Source organism: Choloepus didactylus, chromosome 13 (genome assembly GCF_015220235.1).
Source record: "Choloepus didactylus isolate mChoDid1 chromosome 13, mChoDid1.pri, whole genome shotgun sequence".
Classification (NCBI taxonomy): domain Eukaryota; kingdom Metazoa; phylum Chordata; class Mammalia; order Pilosa; family Megalonychidae; genus Choloepus; species Choloepus didactylus.
In genome coordinates this window covers 76,263,711-76,285,039 of record NC_051319.1, presented here as the reverse complement: position 1 = coordinate 76,285,039, position 21,329 = coordinate 76,263,711, and the positions used below count along the sequence as shown (strand labels likewise).

Genomic DNA, 21,329 nt, shown 5'->3' with positions numbered 1-21,329 from the left:
CCGTTCAAGTCCCCACCCAAGCATCACCACCATTCAGGCAGACTTTTGAAAGAGAAGTGACGAATCAGAGGGACACTGAAAACCCACACCCTCGCTCAGAGAAGTGGCCAGTGGGGACAGGACATTCCCCAGGAAGAGAGCAGAGGCCAGAGGGCAAAGAGGAGCTCCGACGGAGTGTGGAAGGAAATGGCCCCTGAGCCTGGTAGACACCGCCAGCTAGACCGTGAGGGCTGCGCTTAGAACACCAGGCAGCCTCTAGGGATTCAGTGATCCGTCTTGTGGGGTTTCTTTGCAAGAGCTAGAAGGCAGAAATTAGCAGAGAAGGGAGGTAGAGCAGTATCAGCTCAGAATGTGGACCCCTTCCAGGCTCCACACCCAAAGGAGGAGAGACTTTTGAATGGAAGCAGTAAAAATTATTAGTGGAGTGGAAAATACAGATCTCAAGGCTTCCTCTAGCCTTAAGTGGATCGTGGATCCCTGGGGCCCAGGTAGGGGGCCTGGGCCTCTGACACCCCAGAAGTCAGACATGGGGAATTGATGGCCCCACTCTGCTCAGGTGGGGTCCAGCCCACTCCACCCTCACCAAGCACAGCTGTAGTCTGGCCGCTCTGTGTTCTGAGGGCTGTGGAGAACATCCTGCAACATGGGTCTTTCTAGATTTCCTTTCCAGTCTCTCTCAGACCCGCCCTCCGCTGCCCGTCTGACCTGGGGGCCCATCCAGTGCACAGGGCAGCCTCTGCCTGCAGTGGAAATGCACTCACTGAGCAGGTCTCTGCCTCCCCTGAGGGGCCACTTGCCTTGGGAACTGGCCTCAGGTCACTCCTCTCAATTGAAGGGACCTGGAAATCCCATCTTTGTGTCCCTTCTCTCTCCGGGTGCTAGATGAAATGGCCAGCCCAGATACCTGGATCTTGGAGCCAAGACTGATGTCAGGAAAAGTCAGGATCTACCAGTCTGTGAATGATAAGATATGCCCAGTAAGAGGCCCTCATGCCTGGGCAGTATTTTGACATCTCTTCGTGCTCAAGAAAATCCTGTCCTCTCCCTGTCACAGTCTCCTTGATCCTTCCCTTCCCCTTGATCCTTTCCCTCTTGTGGGGTTTCTTTGCAAGAGCTAGAAGGCAGAAATTAGCAGAGAAGGGAGGTAGAGCTGGGGCAGGAAAGGCCCCCAAGAATGTGGGGTACAGAACGCCAGGCAGCCAAGGGCCCAGCTCCCTCACCAACTCCCTGGACCCCTAGACAGGCATCTTACTGTTCTTGTCCTCAGTTTCCTCATCAGTAAAATGAGGCGCCTGGGCTTCATCATTCCAAAGCCTTCCTCCCTGCTCTTAGGGTCTGTGGCCTGTGACTGGGGGTGGGCTGGCTATGTTTGCATCTCCAAAGGAGGACAGGTAGGAAGACGAGGCTGGGGCTGAGTGGCGAACACAGCAGCAGAACCCTGAGCTACACTCCTAGATCCATGGCTGTCTGTCCATCTGTGAATGTCTGTCTACCTGTGTAAGAACTTTTTATCCAATGCCCTCTGTGCACCTGGCTCTGTGCCAGACACTGCAGGCCTCCAGAAGAAATGAAAGACAGCGTTTGTCTCACCCCACACTCTTGGGTATCTCCAGGATACTCCACTCTACTCATGAAACACAGCACCATCAGGGAGACAAACAAAAATCAAAGTTAGAGTGTGATCTACTTACTTAACTGATGGCTCCTTTCTCTTGAACATCCATAGTGTTTCTTGAACATCTCCAGGTGATTCTGGGATGGTATTTTCTCTTCTACATGGAAAGTTCTTCATGAAATTTTTAACCACCTTTCAAAGCCTAACTCAAAGAAGCCAGTTGGATAAACATACCTTGAGGCTGAGAGAATGTGCATAAGCTGTGACACACTGGGGCTGTACCTCAGCCAGAGGGACACGTGCGGGGCAGCTGCCAGGGATCCCAGGGATGAGAGTAAACCCCAGGCTGTGGCCACCTCTCCGCCCCCAGGCAATCTTCAATCCTGCTACACTCTCCTTCTGAGAATCCTGAAGGGTCCCTCTCACGTCCATCCCCTGTGGGTTCTGAGCCCTGCCATAGCACCTGAATCCGTTCCCATGCTGGACAAGGCAGCGAGGAGGACGTTCTCAGGATCCAAGAACTTATGAATATGGAGGGTGAAGAGAGGGCCAAAGTAATTTCCCAGCATGCGAATCTAATAAGAGTCAGCACATCTGCAAAATCCGATCAGGCTGCTGGTTTAGCAGTGTTTGGGGAGAGAACCGAACAGACGGTGGTACAGTCGAGATGTGTCTGGAATAACTCAATTTGCTGAGCGGGAGGGGCTTTCTGAGCACTCCGATGAGCCGCATCCCTGGCTTCCCCTTCCGTGCCTGTTGCCCACCCTTCCCAGGACCACCACCACCTGCTCTCCAGCTCCGAGGCTCCGTGGTCACATGTCCCCACGTGCCCCGCCTGGGGCCCACCTGGGTTTTGGTGGCCACCTCCACAGGCTGCCTGCATTTTCATAAGTTTCCAGAGTGGGTAATTCCCAGAGCAGCAGTGCAGACGAAGGGGAAGGAAAGCCTTCTCATGCTCTCCCTGGCAGCTTAAGCTCTGGAAATACTCCAAAACTCTCCCCAAAAGGCCACTCTTCTCTTTCATTGTTGTTGTGGCGTTTTGTTTGGTTTTAACCTGGGATTTACTGTCAATCGTGAAACTCAGAGAGGTTAAGGTGAATCTTCAAACCTCAGGAATTTTCTCTGAGTCACCTTGGGTCTAAAAATTTCTGTTCAGACAATTCTCTGAAACGGCATTTACTGCCAATCCCATTCAGGGCACGTGTCCCCTGCTTATGGCAGACCCCGTTTCCTGAGACCAGTCTAAGTAGTTTACCTTTTAATTTTTCTTCTAAAGTAAAATGTCCCTGTGAGCCCAGCAGAGCTTCCCCAGGCAGAAATGTGCAGCATGTTAACATTTGGGGAGTTCTTTTCTGGACACCGTAGTTCAATGGCATTGATTTGCAGTCCACCTGCCCCTCACGCCAGAGGGAAGACTGCTCGTTGCCTTCAAACTCCAGCTCAAAATCAACCCAAAAGCTGCAGATTGTCCCCTGAGACAACACAGAGGAGAGAGAAACACTGCGAGCCCCCACCAGCTCAGAATGCACTCTTGCCCCTGACCCCTCACCTGCTGCCCCAGTGTGCCCATGTCCTGCCTCAGGGGTGACCTGGGAGAACAGAGACTGGGAGGAGCCCAGGTCTGGGAAAGGGGGCAGCAGAGAGAGAGGCAGGTCCAGCCGACAGGACCCTGCCCACGTCCTGGTGGCCCCTCTGTGGCATCTCCCCTCCTCAGTTGGGTACGCTCCCTCCCCTCCCATGCATGGAGAGGAAGCCCCTCATTTGGGGCTGCTGGGAGCTGCCTTCCTAGAGGCTCAGTGGACTCCATGGTCCCAGGGCATGACTCTGCACCTTCTGCCTCCAGAGCCCAGCCTTCTGGCAGGCCAATGCACGGGCATACTGTGTGCAGGCAGCATATCCACAGGGGCGTGCACACACACGTTCACCATATACACTTGCTCAGATACACGCACCGTTTCCACTGGTCTTTAGAAATCTCAGGACTAAGGAGCATGAAAAGAAGTAAGGCCATAGGTTCTGGTGATTCTTGTAAATCACATCTTTAACACTATCAGGCCTAAAGCCACTTTTATATAGCAAAGATTTTGTAAAGCCTCCTTTGTTATCTTGAAATGAATACGCCTTATTGAAGCTGTGAGGTAAAGGAGAATACAGCAAAAGTGATGCACGTAAAATAGGCCTTTCGGTATGTAAATGTTTGGACGCCAGCTCTGCACTTTGTGGTCAGATGCCAGCACCTCTGCTTGGATCCCTGTAAATGCAGCAGCTACAGAGAGAGCCTGTTCCAGGTGTGGTATTTTGACAATTTGAGTACTCAAGTGACCTTGCTTTTGGAGACAGGATCCCCTGAAATGGTGAACAACTCTTGGTAAAGTTGTAAGCAAAATTTACAACTTACAGCATAGTTGCATCCTTAGAAAATGCACTATAGGCTAAACCTCTGGAAAAATATACTTTATATACAGTATGTTGTCAGATTCTAGGTTCAGGTAATAGTAACCAAATCTTTCACTTCCATGATCAAATCTTTCACTTCCATGATTGTTCACTGGTACATTTGAAAACTTGTAGGAGATGCTAGGCCAGCAAAGTTTGTTGTGCAGGACTGAGACATAAATAGCAGGGAACCTAGGACCCCTCAATCATTGGGATAACTAAAAACTCTTTCAAAAAATTAAAAAATGCCTGCTGGGGACAGCATTGCCCTTCTCGAGACCATGTATATAGACCCCTGGATGTGTGATGAGTCCACACATGAACTGAGTGCTCGCTATGACTGACTCTTGATCTCCAGTGTGTAGCCAGTAGCCCTTGTCTTGGCCACTCACCAAGGTCCAACCTCAGACCCCTGTGACTCTGGATGTTGCGCCCATCACTCAGCCCAGTGGCCACACAAAGACCACAGCAGCTCAAAGCTTATAGTGGCTACATTTCTGGATGTTCTGGACACCTGAGGAGCTCAATTATTGCCATCTCAATACCAGGCCTCTTCCTGTTGGTTAGATTGTATAGGGAGATAAAGCCTCCTGGTCTCAGGAATGAAATCAGTGGAATTAAATAGTTGGTGGGGATGGTACCCACACTCACCCATCCCTCGTGCACCCCAAACTCCACAACTGGTGGCCACACCGTGGTCCAACACCACTGCCTCCGCCTGGGTGTATAGAGGGGGGTGCAAAGGGACTGAGCCCCTGGACAGGGCAGTGGGGGAGCCAGAGTGAGAGGGTGGAAGGAGCTTCCAGGAATGAACTGATGACTTGTTAGGGGACCTATTTGTGTGTAGGTTTTCCACTAACACAACAGTAGAAAAAGTTCTTCATGCCGTGGGAGCTTTAGCATTTATACAAGTTTTCAAACATTACTCTTTCACTCTGGGGCTACCTGATAGATGTGCCAGTCAACCATAAAAAAGTGTATGTGGATCCCTCTCCCAGGAATCCAACCAATTTTGTGTTCTCAAATAGGAATAAAAGAGAGGATTGTAAATGTCAAATGGCAGATTGTGTAGCAACATCAATTGAACCAGGCATTCATGAGCAAATGTACCATTTATCTAACAAAGGTCTGGGAGGTTTTGTTAATTTAAACCACCTGATGCTGGGGCAGAAATTGAGATGAGGTTCTGTCCATGAATTCAAGTACAAATGGAGGTGGCGATTTCCACCCAGATTCCTGTGGGCTTAATCTGCCCTTGTCTTCCAGCACAGCTGGGGACCAAGGCGTGAGGTTCCCATGGCATATTCACTGGACCCAGGGTTAATACAGAGCCTTAGATGTGTAGAGTTTGTTTGTGGTTCCAAAGTGGGCCCTGTATCTTCCATCCAGGATATTCGAAATCACTGCAACGACAAATATGGACACTCTAAGGAAAGAACAGCTGGAAAATGACCAAGGACAGTTCGTCAGCCTGATACTAGACCCTCTTTGGGTCCTGGAAGATTCCCAGATGGGACCCGGCTGCCTCTAAGAGGATTCTGCCCCTGCTTTTCCCTCAACAGCCACTTGGCTTCCAGAGTGCCCATGTGCCCCAGGCCTGGTCCAGGAGCCCAGGACATGGTATGGCTGGACACTGGCAGGTGACCTTTGAGGGAACTGACCCTGTCATCCACGAACCCAGCCATCCCCACTCAGCAGGAGTTGAGTTTCCTGAGCTCACCAAGACAGATCCCAGCCCTGTATCCATGCCCTACTCTCCTTATAATCCTAATGCTGGCCTCAGCTTCCCAGGCAGAGCAGGGTCCCAGGCATCCACGCCTCGCAGGGCAGCCGGTATCAGGGTGCCAGATGGAGCTTCTTGGCTCTGTCTCTGGTCTTTGGCCAAGGTGCCAGCACCCTCTGACAGTCACCCAGATTCTCCTTCAGACTTAGTCCCTGATAGGTGACCCTTCTAGGAGCAGTCTGTTCTCAAGCCCAGGGAGCCCTGCTGGAGGGGCCAGGAAAGGATGCTGGCTAAAGGGCCATGTTTCCCAAAGTGTGCTCAGTGATTAACAGGCATCAGAATCGCCAGGGACCTTGTTAACGATGCAGCTTTCCAGGTCCCACCTAGGACTTGCTGCCACAGACCCTTTAGAGGTAGGACCCAGAATTTGCATTTTTTTAATGAGTATCCATAGTGTCACTGATGCAGGCCAAGGTTTGAGAACCTGCTAAAGAGTTTCTCGAAGAGCAACTTTCCCCTTAAACATAGCAGATCTCCCCTACATTCACTCTTCCCAGGCCTGTCTTGGGGATCCTCTAAGGAAAACTAAAGAGGTTTTCCTTCTAGTTGTCTTGAGGCCCTGGGCCATGTGGTTGAAAGAACAGGGACCAGGGGTCTGGAGACACAAGTTCTAATCCTGGCTCTGCCACTCATCATACCTGTGGTCTGACCATGTGCCTTCTCCCAATTGGACCTCGGTTTTCCCATTTGTGTAATGAGCAGACCTGTTGTCAGTGAGCTGATGTAGGGACAAGCAAACAAAGAGGTGACCCAAGTGTGGCTCTGAGTGTTATAAGGGGCAGGAGGCAGACTGAGCTCCTCCACACCCCGGGCAGGGACCATGTGTTCCCTGCTGGCCGTGTTCTCTAAGAGGTGAAGCTATTCAAGGAGGAGATGCAAAGGAGTTGAGAGGGCAGTCCTTGGCCTTCAGGAACTCGGCGTATGGAGGAGGCAGGATAGAGACAAAAGATAAAATCCTCAAGGCTTAAGGGCCAAGAATCCAGAGAGTATGGTTTGGAGCTGGGCCTTGGCAGAAACATATGATTTAAAGAAAGGGCCTTTCTGGAAAGGGACACTTGGAAGCAAAATCTGCAGGATGGCTTTCTGGCAGGTGTAGGTGGTAGGTGGAGCCAGACTGGACAGGGCCTTCAAGGCTGGAGTAGCCGGTAGCTCCAGCTTAGGCCACAGGCAGATGGAAACATCTTGAATGTGGGGGAGAGTGACCCATTCACTCAGAAGCCACAGGCCCCAGGGGGCAGTCAGCACTGGGTCACTGGGTGGCATGACTTTGAGGACTTGTTTGCGGTTCTTTGGGGAGAGTGAGAAGACCATATCAGGTGTGTTTTACAATCTCCTGAAATTTTCCAACTCTTATGGCTCCGTCAATGCCATTGCTGAAAATACATCATGTTAGTAGCAAAAATGTATTCTAAAGATTAAGCCCATTGGTTTTGGCATTTATTGTTAATTGAATTTTCTCCAAAATGGCAGCAGAAAGATTGTTAATGTTCATGAATTTACATCAAGTTAAACATCTGTTCCTCTTAAGCTAAACTCCAGTACAATTACGGCGGCTCATAAATTAGATCTGGGGGTAAAATGCTTCTTGCTCTTTGCACAGCTTAGCGGTTTCAAAATAGACCTCAGAATGACACGCCACAACTGAGGCCTGTGTAACACAACCACATTCAGCTGTAATGTCGGTGCCAGACGATTAAGCCAAGTTTTTGCTTTGGTGGTAAAGATCGCAGCTTTGTCTGGCCTCCCGGACATTACTTACCAGGCTGATGGAGAGCAACATGAATGAGTGTTGCTGGTGGGAGGGAGGGTCCTGCCCTTGAGAAGACCCAACAGCATCAGGGTGTTCCCAGGTGAGATTGTCGGGATCTGAGCCGCGGTCCCCAGCCTGCACAGAAGGAGCTGGGCCATCCCCAGAAGGGCTGGGAACCACTGATGTGTCTCAAGGGCACAGTCCTTGGGAGGGTACCGTGAGATTTCTGAAGGGAGGTCCTGTGTGTCTGGTTTGGGAAGGAAGAGGCCCACACCCCACTTTTGGCATCTCAAATTGTAACCCACCAGCCCCCCCACCTTCCTTCCCTTCCCCTGCCCCTTGGCCCATGCCCATCCCCAAAAGAGACGGCTTCCATTAATGGCAGATGAGCTCGTCTGTGATGTCAAATAATCTGCATCCTGCATTCCCCTCTTCAGTAAATGTGGGATTTGCAGGGGACTCCTGAAGTACAGGCTGCCCCAGGGAGGGAACTTCCAGCACCCTGGAGGCTCTCAGGGGCTGGGGTCTTCATAGCAGCCCTGGGATTCCCCCCACACCCCACCATTCTACCTATGGTCCCTAGGGTCAGTTTTATGCCCATTTACTGATCAGAGCCCCACTCTGGGATTGGACCTTTTCTGAAGCAGTGCCACGGCTGAATTCACCCTCAGGCCTCCCCACCTGGGCTGCTCTGAGCATAGGGCCTCCTGCTGGCCTCTGCAGGCGGGGGCTGCCCCATCCAACAATGGCGGGATGAGAGGGCAGAACCTTTCACCCTCCTATTCTCCAGAGGCGATTCCCGGAGAGCCGCTGTGCACCCACCAGGGGCATCTAGAAAGTGCCATCTCAGTGCAACTTCGTGTCCAGGGGGCAGCACCTCCATGGCTGACCACCTCACCACACCCCCAGCCCGGCCAGGCCGAGTTCACTCTGTGGAGCCACCTTGGCAGGTTTGGGGGTGGCCTACCGAGGGAGGCAGGGTCCACACCCCCTGGCAAGCTCAGGGCAGCTTGAGCTTCAGCGAGCATGGCTACACGGGCCACACTCAGGGGCTGTTCGACCGCAGCCACGTCTCACACACCGTCATCACCCCGACCTCCAGGACCCCAGCCCCCTTCAGAGTTGCAGACCTGTGGATCAGGGTGGCTGAACTTATCCCCTTCTCGGGACAGGGCTGCCCCCTCTCCACCGAGGTTTCCACAGCTGCACAGACATTTAATGAGCATCTTCTCTGTGCAGGTTCCAGGCCAGGGGCTAGGGAGGCATCTGCAGACAGGGCAAAGTCCCTGCTCCCATGGAGCTTACGGTCTAACAGGGGAGACAGACAAGCAACACATGGATGAATAAATAAAAGGAATTAAAGATTGGGAAGAGCCCTGTGATAAAGAATAGGGGCAGAGATGATGAGGGGTGCCTCTAGAGGGAGGTTGATATGTGGGAGAGGGAGAGTGGGGAGGAGGAGGTGGGGAGAGCCCCCCTTTCCCATCTCTTTCCCCGCTCTCCTGTCCCGACAGCAGGTGCCTCCAGCCCACTCCCACACCTGCCTCCACCCTGATATCCAGGACCAAGGCCTCCTCCAGGGCTCTGACCACTCTCGGTTAGAATCTGAGCTTCCCACAGCCTTCGTGGAGTCTCCCTCCTCCTTGCCCACATTGTATAGCAAACCCCTTTCCTGAGCTCTTTGGAGCCCCCCAGCCCCGGCCACTGAGTGAAACCAGTCCTAGGGAGGGGCAGTTTGGCAGGGGCAGGAGTGGCTGACGGAATATCCACAATGTCTCCTTCACTTCCCTTCGTTCTGCAATGGAAAGTGTTCCTCTGATGGACATTTAATTCCAGCGGCTGCTACCCGCTTCCTATCTCCCTTTGCGCAAAAATTACATGCGGATGTGCCTGTGCTCCTGCTATAATAATCTCCCTCCACGTTGGGGGGTGTGGATGGACTGGGAGAACATTGGAATCTTCAGAGAGGGACAATTATTGAGGGAACTAGATTAATGAGGTGTCATAACCACTTAGCCAGATCTGCGGCTGACCTTTCTCGTGGAGAACGGGGCTTGATAAATGGAGTTCATTACCAAGTTCTGACATGAAAATAGGATCACACTCTGGGCTCCTCAGCAGGCTGGTCAATATTTTATCTGCCCAAACAGGCCTGGTCTGGGAGCAGGAGGTGCCCCACACACATGTGCTGGCCGGAAGTCGGGGACCTGCCGGGGGCGGCTGAGCCAGCAATGCCGTGTGGAGGGCACCAGGCAGGCAGGGAGGATGAGGATGCATGTTGGAGTTGGGGTGGGGGCTGCCTGTCCCCATCCTCTGTCTAGCCACAGACACCCATCTAGCCCTGGGCAAAGACAAATAAGACTACTGAGACTTGCCTCTGCTCCCTGGGGGCACCGAGCCCAGTCACCAAGGGCAGACCTCAAGCAAGGTCCTCCGACATTTCCTTTGACTCTCATAGCCCCATAAGGTGGGTGAAGGGGCTACCACTGTCCACATTTTAAGGTAAGGAAAGGGAGGCAGGAAGGGCAGGGGAGTGGATGGCTTTCTTAGCATCTCATATAAGCCATGTGCTGGGGTAGGTGGTCTCCCGGCTCCCCGTACAGGGCTCTGTCCAGCTTCGTGGTGTTTGTCATCAGCGGTGATGAGAACAGGTATGCGTTGCAGCCTGTGAAGTCTGTCTCCACCTCAAGACCCCAGACAAGGTTGTTACAGGTGGTTCCACCCCCCTGGCTGCTTTATAAGCACAGTCTGCACTGGAGCCATAGGACTCTGGTTCTCAATCATATTCATTCATTCATTCGTTCAACAGGCATTTAACGTTGTAATGCAGTGTGTGTAGCTGTTCAGTTCACTCCTTGCCTGCTTGGAACTTGCAGTCACATTGAGGGGATGTAGCAGATCTTGATAATGCCCCATCCAGCATCCCTCAGTCAACCATCTGCAGCTTTGGTGGAGGACAGTTCCCGTAATACTCACCAATTGCATCTGCACTCAGATACCTGCATCTTCAGCCTGAGGGTGCCTTCTAGCCCCAGGAGTGAGCTTGGCCCCCTGTTTGGGGAGGTCGGAAGTGCTGGGCAGTGAGTAATTGATGCCCCCAGGAGCAGCCCTCAGCCAACAAGGGATGGAGTTGGTGGAAGAATGCCCCCAGCTTCCTCACACCTCAGTGGAACAATTCTGAGGTGTGCTCTACATAGACCCTCAGGGATCCCCAGTGGGATTGCGCCCCAGTTGCCCACAGTGGCTGCCCACTCATCAGCACACTCTTTCCTGGCTTTTCTCTCTTCTCAGTCTCACTTTCCTCTTCCTTCCCAGCACATCCTAGGCTCATTTCTACGTACATTACTTGCACTGCACTCTAGGCACAGAGCTGAAAGTTATACACAAGAAGCCTATCATCAGACTTCTCTCTGGAAGTTGCACCATCTCTGCTAATCAGTGAGGATGACTGATTGTATCCCCCACCCCCCAGTTCCCCACCCCATACCCCCACTGGACTGGAGAGGTCCTAGCTTGGGAGTCAGATCCTGGTTCAGCCTCCCCAATAAGGGTTGGCCATGGCCACTCTCATCATCTTGATCAGCACGCAGTCAGCACCAGGGCAGGCTCATGCAGTTCCCAAGCCTCTGCCTCGCCTCCCCCACCACCCCCAGGGATCTTCCCTCCAAAATGACTGTTCCAGTTTGCTAATGCTGCCTTTTTGCAAACACCAGAAATGGATTGGCTTTTATAAAGGGGGTTTATTTGGTTACAGAGTTACAATCTTAAAGCCATAAAGCGTCCAAGGTAAGACATCAACAATAGGGTACCTTCACTGGAGAAAGGCTATTGACATCGGGAAAACCTCTGTTAGCTAGAAAGGCAGGTGGCTGGTGTCTGCTCCAGAGTTCTAGTTTCAAAATGGCTTCCTCCCAGGATACTCCTCCCTAGGCTGCAGTTCCTCAAAAATGTGACTTTTAGTTGCTCTTGGGGCGTTTGTCCTCTCTTAGCTTCTCAGGAGCAAAAGAATGCTTTCAAAGCCATCTTCAGAATGTCTCTGTAAGCTGTAGCTCCTCTCTCAGCTCCTGTGCATTCTTCAAAGTGTCCCTCTTGGCTGTATCAAGCTTGCTCCTTCTGTCTGAGCTTATATAGTGCTCCAGTAAACTAATCAAGGCCCACGATGAATGGGTGGGGCCACACCTCCATGGAAATTATCCAGTGAAAGATCTCACCCACAGTTGAATGATCACATCTCCACGGAAACATCCAGTCGAAAGTCTCCAACCCAATCAACACCAATACGTCTCCTGCCCACACAAGACTTCATCAAAGATAATGGCGTTTTGGGGGACATAATACGTCCAAACCAGCACATTCCACCCTCTGTACCTCATAATGACATGATCTTTCCATATACAAAATACATTCATCCCTTCACAATATCACAAAAACTTAAATCATTTCAGTAACAATAGTTAAGTACAAGATGCCATCAAAATCAGTTACAGGCGTGGTCTGTCCTAATGCAAAATTCCCCTCTGGCTCTGTGCCTGTGAAACTTAGAACAAGTTATGTGCTTCCAATATACAAAGGAGGGACATTCACAGGACAAACATTCCCATTGCCCTAAGGAGAAACCGAAAGGAAAACAGGGTTTAAGGGACCAAAACAATTCCCAAAACCCGCAGGGCAAACTCCATTAGATTGCAAAGTCCAAGAGTCATCCACAGAACAACATTGCACCTTTGGGGCTTGAGAGAGTGGGAGTCTAACCCTTCCTAAGGGCCCTTTTCGGCAGTCCTTTTCTCTCCAAACGCTGGGATGAGTGCTCCAACACATCCACACATTGGGAAGACCACCTTCTCAGCCCCACCCTCCTCAAACATCGGGGCAGCACCCGGATTCTCTTCCATCTCCGAGGCACACGCTCAACCCCTTCAGAACAGTGGGGTGGTGGCCAGGCTCTCCCCAGTCCCCTGGGAATGTGCTCTGCCCTCTTTGGGGCTTGGGTAGCAGAACTCTTCCAGAGCATCGAGGCGGAAGGCCCACCCTCGACCTCTGGGTCAGTCTCACCCTTTCCATGCGTGTGGCCCACTCTGCTCTCCCAGCCCAAGGCCCCATGACTCCAGACCTCAACCTCCATAGCTCTGTCTTTGAAGAAATTTTTCCTTCATTTGTTCCTTGTCTGTCTCCTCCAGTCCAGACCAGCAGCGGCTCCATCTACAAAGATCTCACAAAAATTCTGTTGGCTTTGCATGAAGCACACAGGAGTCAAAGCCATTAGACAATAGGACTTTCCACAAATCCTTTCTGGATAATTCCATCTCCAATTTTGGCTTGAACTGAAGTGGCAGTTGGGTTCCACGTTTGGTTAAATCCTCACATTGGGCTGTAGCTTCTGGGGTTCCTCTCCCTGGAAGTCTGGAATTTTCCAAACCATCAGTTTCTGGTTTCTTTGAACCCAAGAGTTCAATTCTAAGTTTATCTCTGTCCTGTCACATTTTACTATAAGCTGCAAGGAGAAGCCATGCTATATCTACAACTTCTGGTTTTGAAATCTCATCAGCCAAGTATCCCAGCTCATCACTTTCAAATTCTATCCTCCATCAGACACAGGATTCAATTTTGCCAAATTCTCTGCCACTTTAAAACAAGGATTTCCTTTCTTTCAGTTGGCAATGACACATTCATCATTTCTACTCAAGGCCTCATCAGAAGTATCTTTAGAGTCCATATTTCCACAAACAGTCTCTTCAAAGCAGTCTAGGCCTTTTCTATCAAGCTCCTCACAATTCTCCCAGAATCTTCCCCTTATCCATTTAAAAAGCCATTCCAACATGTTTGGTATTTGTAAACTCAGCAGCATCCTATTTCTCTGGTACCAAAATCTGTTCCAGTTTGCTAATGCTGCGTTTTTGCAAACACCAGAAATGGATTGGCTTTTATAAAGGAGGTTTATTTGGTTACAAAGTTACAATCTTAAGGCCATTAAGTTCCAAGGTAAGACATCAACAATCTGGTACCTTCACTGGAGAAAAGTTATTGGCATCCGGAAAACTTCTGTTAGCTGGGAAGGCATGTGGCTGGCATCTGCTCCAGAGTTCTAGTTTCAAAATGACTTCCTCCCAGGATGTTCCTCTCTAGGCTGCAGTTCCTCAAAAATGTCATTTTTAGTTGCTCTTGGGGCATTTGTCCTCTCTTAGCTTCTCAGGAGCAAAAGAATGCTTTCAAAGCCGTCTCCAAAATGTCTCTGTAAGCTGTAGCTCCTCTATCAGTCTACATGCATTCTTCAAAGTGTCCCTCTTGGCTGTAGCAAGCTCGCTCCCTCTGTCTGAGCTTATATAGTGCTCTAGTAAACTAATCAAGGCCCATGCTGAATGGGTGTGGCCACAGCTCCATGGAAATTACCCAATGAAAGATCTCGCCCACAGTTGAGTGATCACATCTCCACGGAAACATCCAATCAAAAGTCTCCAACCCAATCAACACCAATACGTTTCCTGCCCACAAAGACTTCGTCAAAGACAATGGCATTTTGGGGGACATAATATTTCCAAACCAGCACAATGACCAAGTCTCCCAAGGACCAAGGTGAAGACTAGGCCCTGCCCTAGTCCAGAGAGACATGGTCCTCTCCCTTCTGGAGCCCAGCCTGCCCCAAAGGGCACAAAGAATGATGAAAGCAAGGGTTAGGGTTAGCACCCTCTAGGTCTCATGTGAAACATCCCTTCTTTCGGGAGGCTTCCTTCACCTCTAACGTCATTAGCTCCCTGCTCCACGATACCTAGGATGTCTCATTTTAACACCCACCGTAGTTGTCTGTCTCTCCCCTGGACAGGAAGCTCCATCATATCCCCAACAGGCTACATGTGTCTGGCACAGAGTTTATAAATAGATGCTGGTAACAGGAAGGCATGGTGGGTATGGGCCCTAGCAGAGGGCAGGGCCAGGGGTCCAGGGAGCCAACCCTTAGAGACTTGAGCACCCACCCTTTCCCCCAGATTGGTCTCTAGACATGCATATACCTTCCTGACCAGGAGTGTCTTCTCACGGTGGAGAAGCCAGAAGCCCACTGCCCTCACAGTGAACTACACGATGTGATAGGAGGTGCAGAGCCTGGGGAGGTGCCTGCAGCCCACCCAACAGGACCCACCTGCATGCTTTCCCTGACCTGCCAGTGTGGGAAGTGTTTTCTAGCTGCAGACCCCTGGCCCAGGCCAGCAGACAACTCAGAGGAGGCATATGCCTCTCCAAGGTCTGTGAGGACAGGTTGTGGGGTTGGGGGGACCAGCAAGGGTGAGATGTCTGGCTTGGCCGATCCTTCTCTGGCATCTTCTTAGGAGGCTGAGTGTCCACTAGCATTTCTGAGTGAAGCCTCCTGTGATCCCATATCCTTCAGCTGTGTACACCAGTTTCCCGGCATCTGGGTATGCAGGCCTCCCCAAAAGCCTGGTGGGCCCCCCAGAGCCAATCCATGCAAACCCTCCACACAGAGCGTCTCTCCCTGTTCGTATATTACATACCAACATCTGATCCATGTGCCAAGATTTCACCCCGTGTTGGGGGGTGTCTACACCTTGGGCAAGACGACACATCTTCTTCCTTTATCCAGGCCCAGAAAAAAAGTAAAACACAGCAATCAGCCATGTCTTCCCCTGGGGGGCTGGTTTTGTGATGGGATGCAGCCACTAATTTCAACTCTGTTTACATATACTGTGTTGAGAATCAGGCTTGTGAACCAGTGGCCCTAAGAACACCCAGGAATGGATATCCTACCAGGCAAAAGAGGGATGCTCATAAGGGTAGAGGGTGGAAGAGAGTCAGGCTTGTCAGAGCATGGAGACGCCCACAGAGCAAATAGATGTGATTATATCGAACACAGCAATTGATCTTTTTTCTAAGTAAACATGAAGGAGGAAATGGTAATAGGCATCTGTTTCTAACTAGAATCAATTGACCCCACATTGGAAGAAAATCTAGAGACACAAACAAGCACAGAAAAAGAAGCTGGACCATCCATGCTTGAAAGGAGGAAGGGATAGAAATAAACAGATGGATTTCCCCATCATCTTTTCCCCCACCACGTAGGTTCTCTGCTTGTTGTTCTTCAGCAAATGCGGTTCCAATTATGATAAGGAGGAGAGTTGCTATCATTTCGTGAGCCTAACTCAATGCCAAGCCAGTGCTAAGCCCTTTCACGCATATATTACTTAACCCTGTTTGGGAGGTACTGTATCCCCACTTCGCAGATGCAGCCACTGAGGCAGCTCATCCGAGATGACACAGCCAGGCAGTGGCAGAGCTGGAACTCGAGCCCAGCAGGCTCCAGAGCCCTGCTTTATACTGACTGTCCAACCTTGAGCTGTCACCTGATGCCCTGAACCAGCCCTGGAACTTAGGGAGCCCATTCACAGCAGCCCCTGCCCCACGCTTCAGGACTCAGCCAGTTCAGGTGCGGGGCGTCCACCATCCCCCAGGGAGGTGGCGGGGAGCCGAGCTGGAGGGGCTGACATCTCCACAGCCCCAGTTTATGGACTGTGCCCAACCAGGTAAACTGTGTCATGTCACAGTGCATCACAGCCTCATTTGCCAAAACGCCATGCATTTCTGAGGCTGTTCAGCAAGCACACCTGTGATAAAAGGCCTAAGAGTGATGAGCTCCGGGCTCTGCTTTTAATTTCATACAGCTTCCTTTTGTTTCTGGGTCATGGACTTGTGTACACATGTTTGTTTTGAAGTAAGCCAGCTCTGGGAGTGTACCTAATTAACTTAAGCAGTTTATTATTCTTGTTAACTAAAACTCCCTAATCTATGAGGCCAACTGTTGAAAGCAGCCTTTAAGGTAAGATTAAGGCAAAGACAAATTGTTTCAAAATGGAATTGGGGCCGGCTTTCTTAAAGCCTCCGTGGGGCTGCAGCTCTAAATTCCCCGGCACTCACACTATGGCTGGCATGTAATAGGTGTTCAATAAATATTTGTCTGACTGACGAACAGGCTTCACCCAGCATTTACATCATGCGTAGCATGTATTAAGTGCTCAATAAATATTTATGGCACAGATTCATGGACGGATGGACAGACAGGTCCATCTACAAGTTGTGCCATGCATCGCAAATGCCCAATAACTGTCCGTGAGTGAGGGCGACAAGTGGACAAATAGAGGAGAGTGCTCTGAAGAGCAAGGACAAGTCTTGCTGCAATGCCTCCTCTTGTCTTCCAGGTGACCCGTGCACCATGGCTGACTACGCCCGCCTGAAGAACGTCCTCCTGGCCCTCCAGACCCGCCTGCGGCCACTCCAGGAAGGGAACAGCAGACAAGACCCTGCCTCCCAAAAGCGCCGCCTGGTGGAATCTCTGTTTAAGGACTTGGATGTAGATGGTGACGGCCACCTTAGTGGCTCCGAACTGGCTCAGGTGGGTACAGCCTCTGGTGAAAATTAAATTATGTAGGAATCCACTTTTCCACCCAGCATGTAAACTGAAGAGAACATGGGAGAGCCACGTGAAGAGAGTCATCTGTGACCGCCTCTGTAGCAGGGTACAGAGGAGGCCTCTCTCCTATAAGAGAACCCCCCCTCCCCGCCAGGAGTCGGAGAGCTTGTGGTCAACGCCCCTGAGAATACCTTACAAACAAAATCATGTCAGTTTCTGCTTCCCACCAGCCACCTTCAGCCAATATTTACAAACAAGCTTTTAAGTGCTCTCAACTAGCTGGCAAAACACACTTCAGAGGGGCTGGTCTCCGATGTTTTAATTAGGAAATAAATCTTTTCTTCCTCAAATCTTTTATTTCCCTCAGCAGGAAGGTTAAAAGGAAGCAGCATTTGATTTCCACCAAACACCTTTGTCACTAACTTGAGCATCCCCAAGTCTTGTACCCTTTCTATAATACCCAATAATAGCCCCATTCTCCAGTATCCAAATATAAAGAGCATGAACTCCAGGCTGCTTGCTGGCAGGAAGCCCTGTGTCCCCTGCTCGGGGACTTCTTGGTTTCTCCCATGGCCACCCATGACTGCCAGCCCCTCCTGGGCCCCTCTGGCCAGCTGCTGACCACCTCTCCAGATCCCCCCTGCATGCCCTGCTCTGCCCTGTGTCAGGCACCCAGTCCTCTATCCACCTCCAAGGCCCACCCTCCCGGGAGGGGAATCACATTTTACTGAAGGCTCTGGGGCAAAGTTGAAGAGGGTGAAGAATGGAAAGAAGTTACAGCAGACAAGGGAAAACAACTTAAAACTGGATGCCAAACACCCCCTTCCCTAAAATCCATTGATAGCAGTCCTGAGCTGGCCGCCTCTCCTGTGAGGTTTGGGGCCCAGTATCTTGGGCAGAGTCCACCCCCACCCTACACCCCCCACCCCCAACCCCCCAGCTCCTGCCTCTTGGCATTTTGATGGGAATGCTCTTCCCTTTTACTTTCTAATGAGGGGGTTATTTCTCTGCTGTTTTTCTCTGTCTTTCCCATCCAGGCCCAGGCTTTAATTTTGCAAACCAAGGGGCCCAATCCAAGTGTTTTCCTAGATGAAAGAACAGCCAGTGCCCTAAAGTAAATTCTGCCTCCCTCCCCAAAGGCTGCAGGTTGGAGCACAGCACCCTGGTCCCTTTGTACAGCCACAAGGTAGTAGGAGGGTAGTAGGAGGGTCATTAGTGTCTGCAGCATAAAGGAGTGTGGAAAAAGCAACCATGCTCCCGGGGACCACCGACCGCCAGGTGCAGGCAGGGCCTCTATGACCAGCGGGCCCACCACTGACGGCTGAGGGCCCTGCAGTCCTGCTCCTGCTCTGCTGGTTTGTTTCTGAGGACCTGGGACCCTGACGCCACACCAGGCAGGTGCATAGTAGGTGTGCAAGGAGGGCTAGGTCAGCCTCAAGCAGGGGTGGGTCTTCCTGGAGGCTGCAGAGTTTGCACCCAGAGGATGGACAATCAGGATAAATCTCCACCTTTGATGCCACTTTAAAGAAACCCTGAACGTGGCACAGTGACCTTCTGAAGGCCAAGGCCAGGCCGTTAGGAAGGACTGGAGTGGGGAGTGTCCTTGCATTTACTGAGCACCTGCTATGTGCCTGACACTAAACTAGGCCCTTTATCTGTCCTGTGATAAACAGAATTGTTTCTTGCTATGTAGCAGAGAGGCTAGGAATGCAGGCTTTAGAGTTAGACTGCCCGGGTTCAAGTCCAGGCTCCAGCCTTTACTAGCTAGTGCATCTTGGGAGACAACCTCACCCTACCATGCCTCCATTTCCTTATCTGTGAGCCTCGCAGGGTCACCTTGAGTTAACCCTTGTTTAACACAACCTAAGATGTGAAGTGCTTAGCATACTTCCTGGCACATGGTAAGTTCTCAATAAATGACAGTGGTCAGTATTATTGTCATTATTGCCATCTTTGTTATTACGATTTTCTTCTTCAGCCTTTTAACCACCCTCTGCTGTGAGGCAGGTGCTACTATTATCTCCACCTCACAGATATTTTTTGGATGAGGAAGCTGAGGCTCCAAGAGACCAAGCAACTTGCTAAAGTTGTGTTCACTTCCATCATAGGAAATGATAGAATTAAAATGAAACCCAACAGGGCTGGTGTGCAAACCCCTGCTCTCCTCACAGCACCAGGCATCTCCAAGGGTGGAGGGGAATGGCTCCTCAAGGTCTGTGGGGACAGCAAGAGTCTGCAAAACCCAAGTAAGGAGCAGCCACCTGGAGGCTCTGGAATGCAAGTTTTCTCCCTCAGGGTGGCACCTCCAGTCCAGAGCCTGCTTCCGGGGCCACATTGGGAGTCAAAGAGCCTAAGGCTCATGCAGACCCCATCTACTCACCCACTGCCAGGAGACACATGCAATCCATCCAGGGCCTGCATCCCAGCACACCTGCTGCCCACAGCTCCTGTGCACCCTCCCTGCAGCATGACACCACCTCCATCAGCACTCAACCCCAGCTATGCCCCGCCAGGGGACAGGGACAGAAACAGAGACCCACAGATGACCCAAGCTCTCTGGGAGAAGCCCAGGTCCCATTAGTGACTCTTACCAGCAGGAAGAACCATCTGTCAATTCCCTTTGCCACCACCTGCCACGGAGTGTACCAAGGGCAGGCAGCGGTGGCTTGCCCTGGACAGAGGCATGTGTGGTGTCTTGGCAGCTCGCAGAGGCCCGCGTGGCCCCCAGGTAGCTGCCAAGTACACAGAGCCTTCCTGGGCCTGTTGTTCTAACCTAGCAGGGATGTGCCCTGAGGCACCTGGAACCATTAACAAGCGTGGTAATTGGACTATGATTTCCTTTTTAAAGTTTAATGTATTTAAAGTCCATTTCATAAATCTGCCAAGCAGAGAACAGTGAAAGTGGGCCTTTCCTTGACACTGAATCAAAGGAGCTGGGAAAAACTTGTCGGCCCTATGCAAAGTTAATCAATTTCCAATGTAGAAAGAGACAAAGGGAAATTTCCATCGTTGGAAGATCGATCTCATGCGTTATGGTTGATCTCCCTTTTATGGAACACTCTTACTTGCCGGGTGAAGGGTCATTTTTTTTAACATGATCACATTAAATTGCCTTTAATATAGCAGAACAAGCTGAGAATGTTAAATAAAGAGAAAATGCCTCTGCCCCCTCCGAAATAATAAAATAAAATAAAGTATTTCCTTTTCTGAGATTTCCTTCCGAGCATTTTCCTTGCAAGACCTCTCATTCCAGACATACCAGCCTCCGGCTCCAGCTCAGTGAGGGTGCCTGGAATTTCTGGCTGGTCATTCCGGGGTGGCGTCTGTGCCCTGTAACCCAGGCATGACCAGAGAGGGCTCACCCACAGCCCAGGCCAGAATCCCAAGAGTGGGCATTTGTGTCGCTGGAAGGAAGGGGCCAGCTGAGAGGTGGGGCTCAGGCCGCGGTCAGCAGAATGGTAACTGCCCCCTTCTGGGGTGTGCTGAAGCCAGGAGGAGCTGCCCTGAGATTGGTTAAGGGCTGGTTAGGAAGGAGGGGACATGGGTGGTGCATGGACCTTCCCACACGACATGGCTGGGAGCCAGGGGGCCTCAGCTCCCACTCTGAGTTCAGGCCCCTTCTCTTCTGTTTCTTCATCAACATCATGAAGGGGTAGGCCTTGAGGATCCCTCCCAGCTCAGGCTGTCTGGGATCTGTCTGCCCAGATGAGAAAAGGACAAAACTGCCCCAACCACTATATGACTGTGAGAAAGTCCCTTTCCCTCTCTGAGCCTCACTCAGTTTTCTCAGCTTTAAAATGAAGGATTTGGACAAGACATAACCAAAGAGATCCAATGCCCCACCTTGGCCCTCTGAGCTGTCCCCTCTGGGGTCCCCACCCCTTCCTCAGGCCTGTAACCATAGTCCTCCCAGCCTGAGCCATTTTTCAGACCAAGACTCAGCTCACTGGGCCCTGGCCTTGTTCCTCCTCCTCACCCCACAGCACATGATGGAGGAGCAGGATCCTGATGTGGACTTCCTGGGCTGCTCGCCAGAGGCTCTCCTCCGATTCGACGACTACAACCATGACGGCTCCCTGACCCTCCGCGAGTTCTACACGGCCTTCCGTAAGTTGGCCCAGTCCTGGGCCCAGTGGGCAAACAGCTTGTTTCTGCAGGCATTTGGCACCTAACAGTGTCAGGGCCCTGGGGTCTGCCCCCACTGCTTCGGAGGTTGGTTTCTTACATAGGTAAAAGCAGTTGAATTTCTTCTACACAAGCCTGATCTTTTGGAAAAGTGAAAAAAAAAAAAAAAGGAGAATGGCTGGGGAGAGGGCACACTCACCCTGTTCCT

At 51.2% G+C, this 21,329-nt stretch overlaps 1 protein-coding gene across 5 annotated transcripts in view; it reads left to right on the top strand.

Annotated features, from left to right (window-relative positions):
* The window catches only part of FSTL4 (follistatin like 4), a 607,080-nt gene that overhangs the window by 441,932 nt on the left and 143,819 nt on the right, over positions 1-21,329 (top strand). For all 5 annotated transcript variants that reach the window (XM_037801899.1, XM_037801903.1, XM_037801900.1 and 2 more), the window contains 2 exons: positions 16,785-16,978; positions 20,980-21,103. In XM_037801899.1, coding sequence (XP_037657827.1) covers positions 16,785-16,978; positions 20,980-21,103 — 318 coding nt within the window. The remainder of the gene's footprint in view (positions 1-16,784; positions 16,979-20,979; positions 21,104-21,329) is intronic.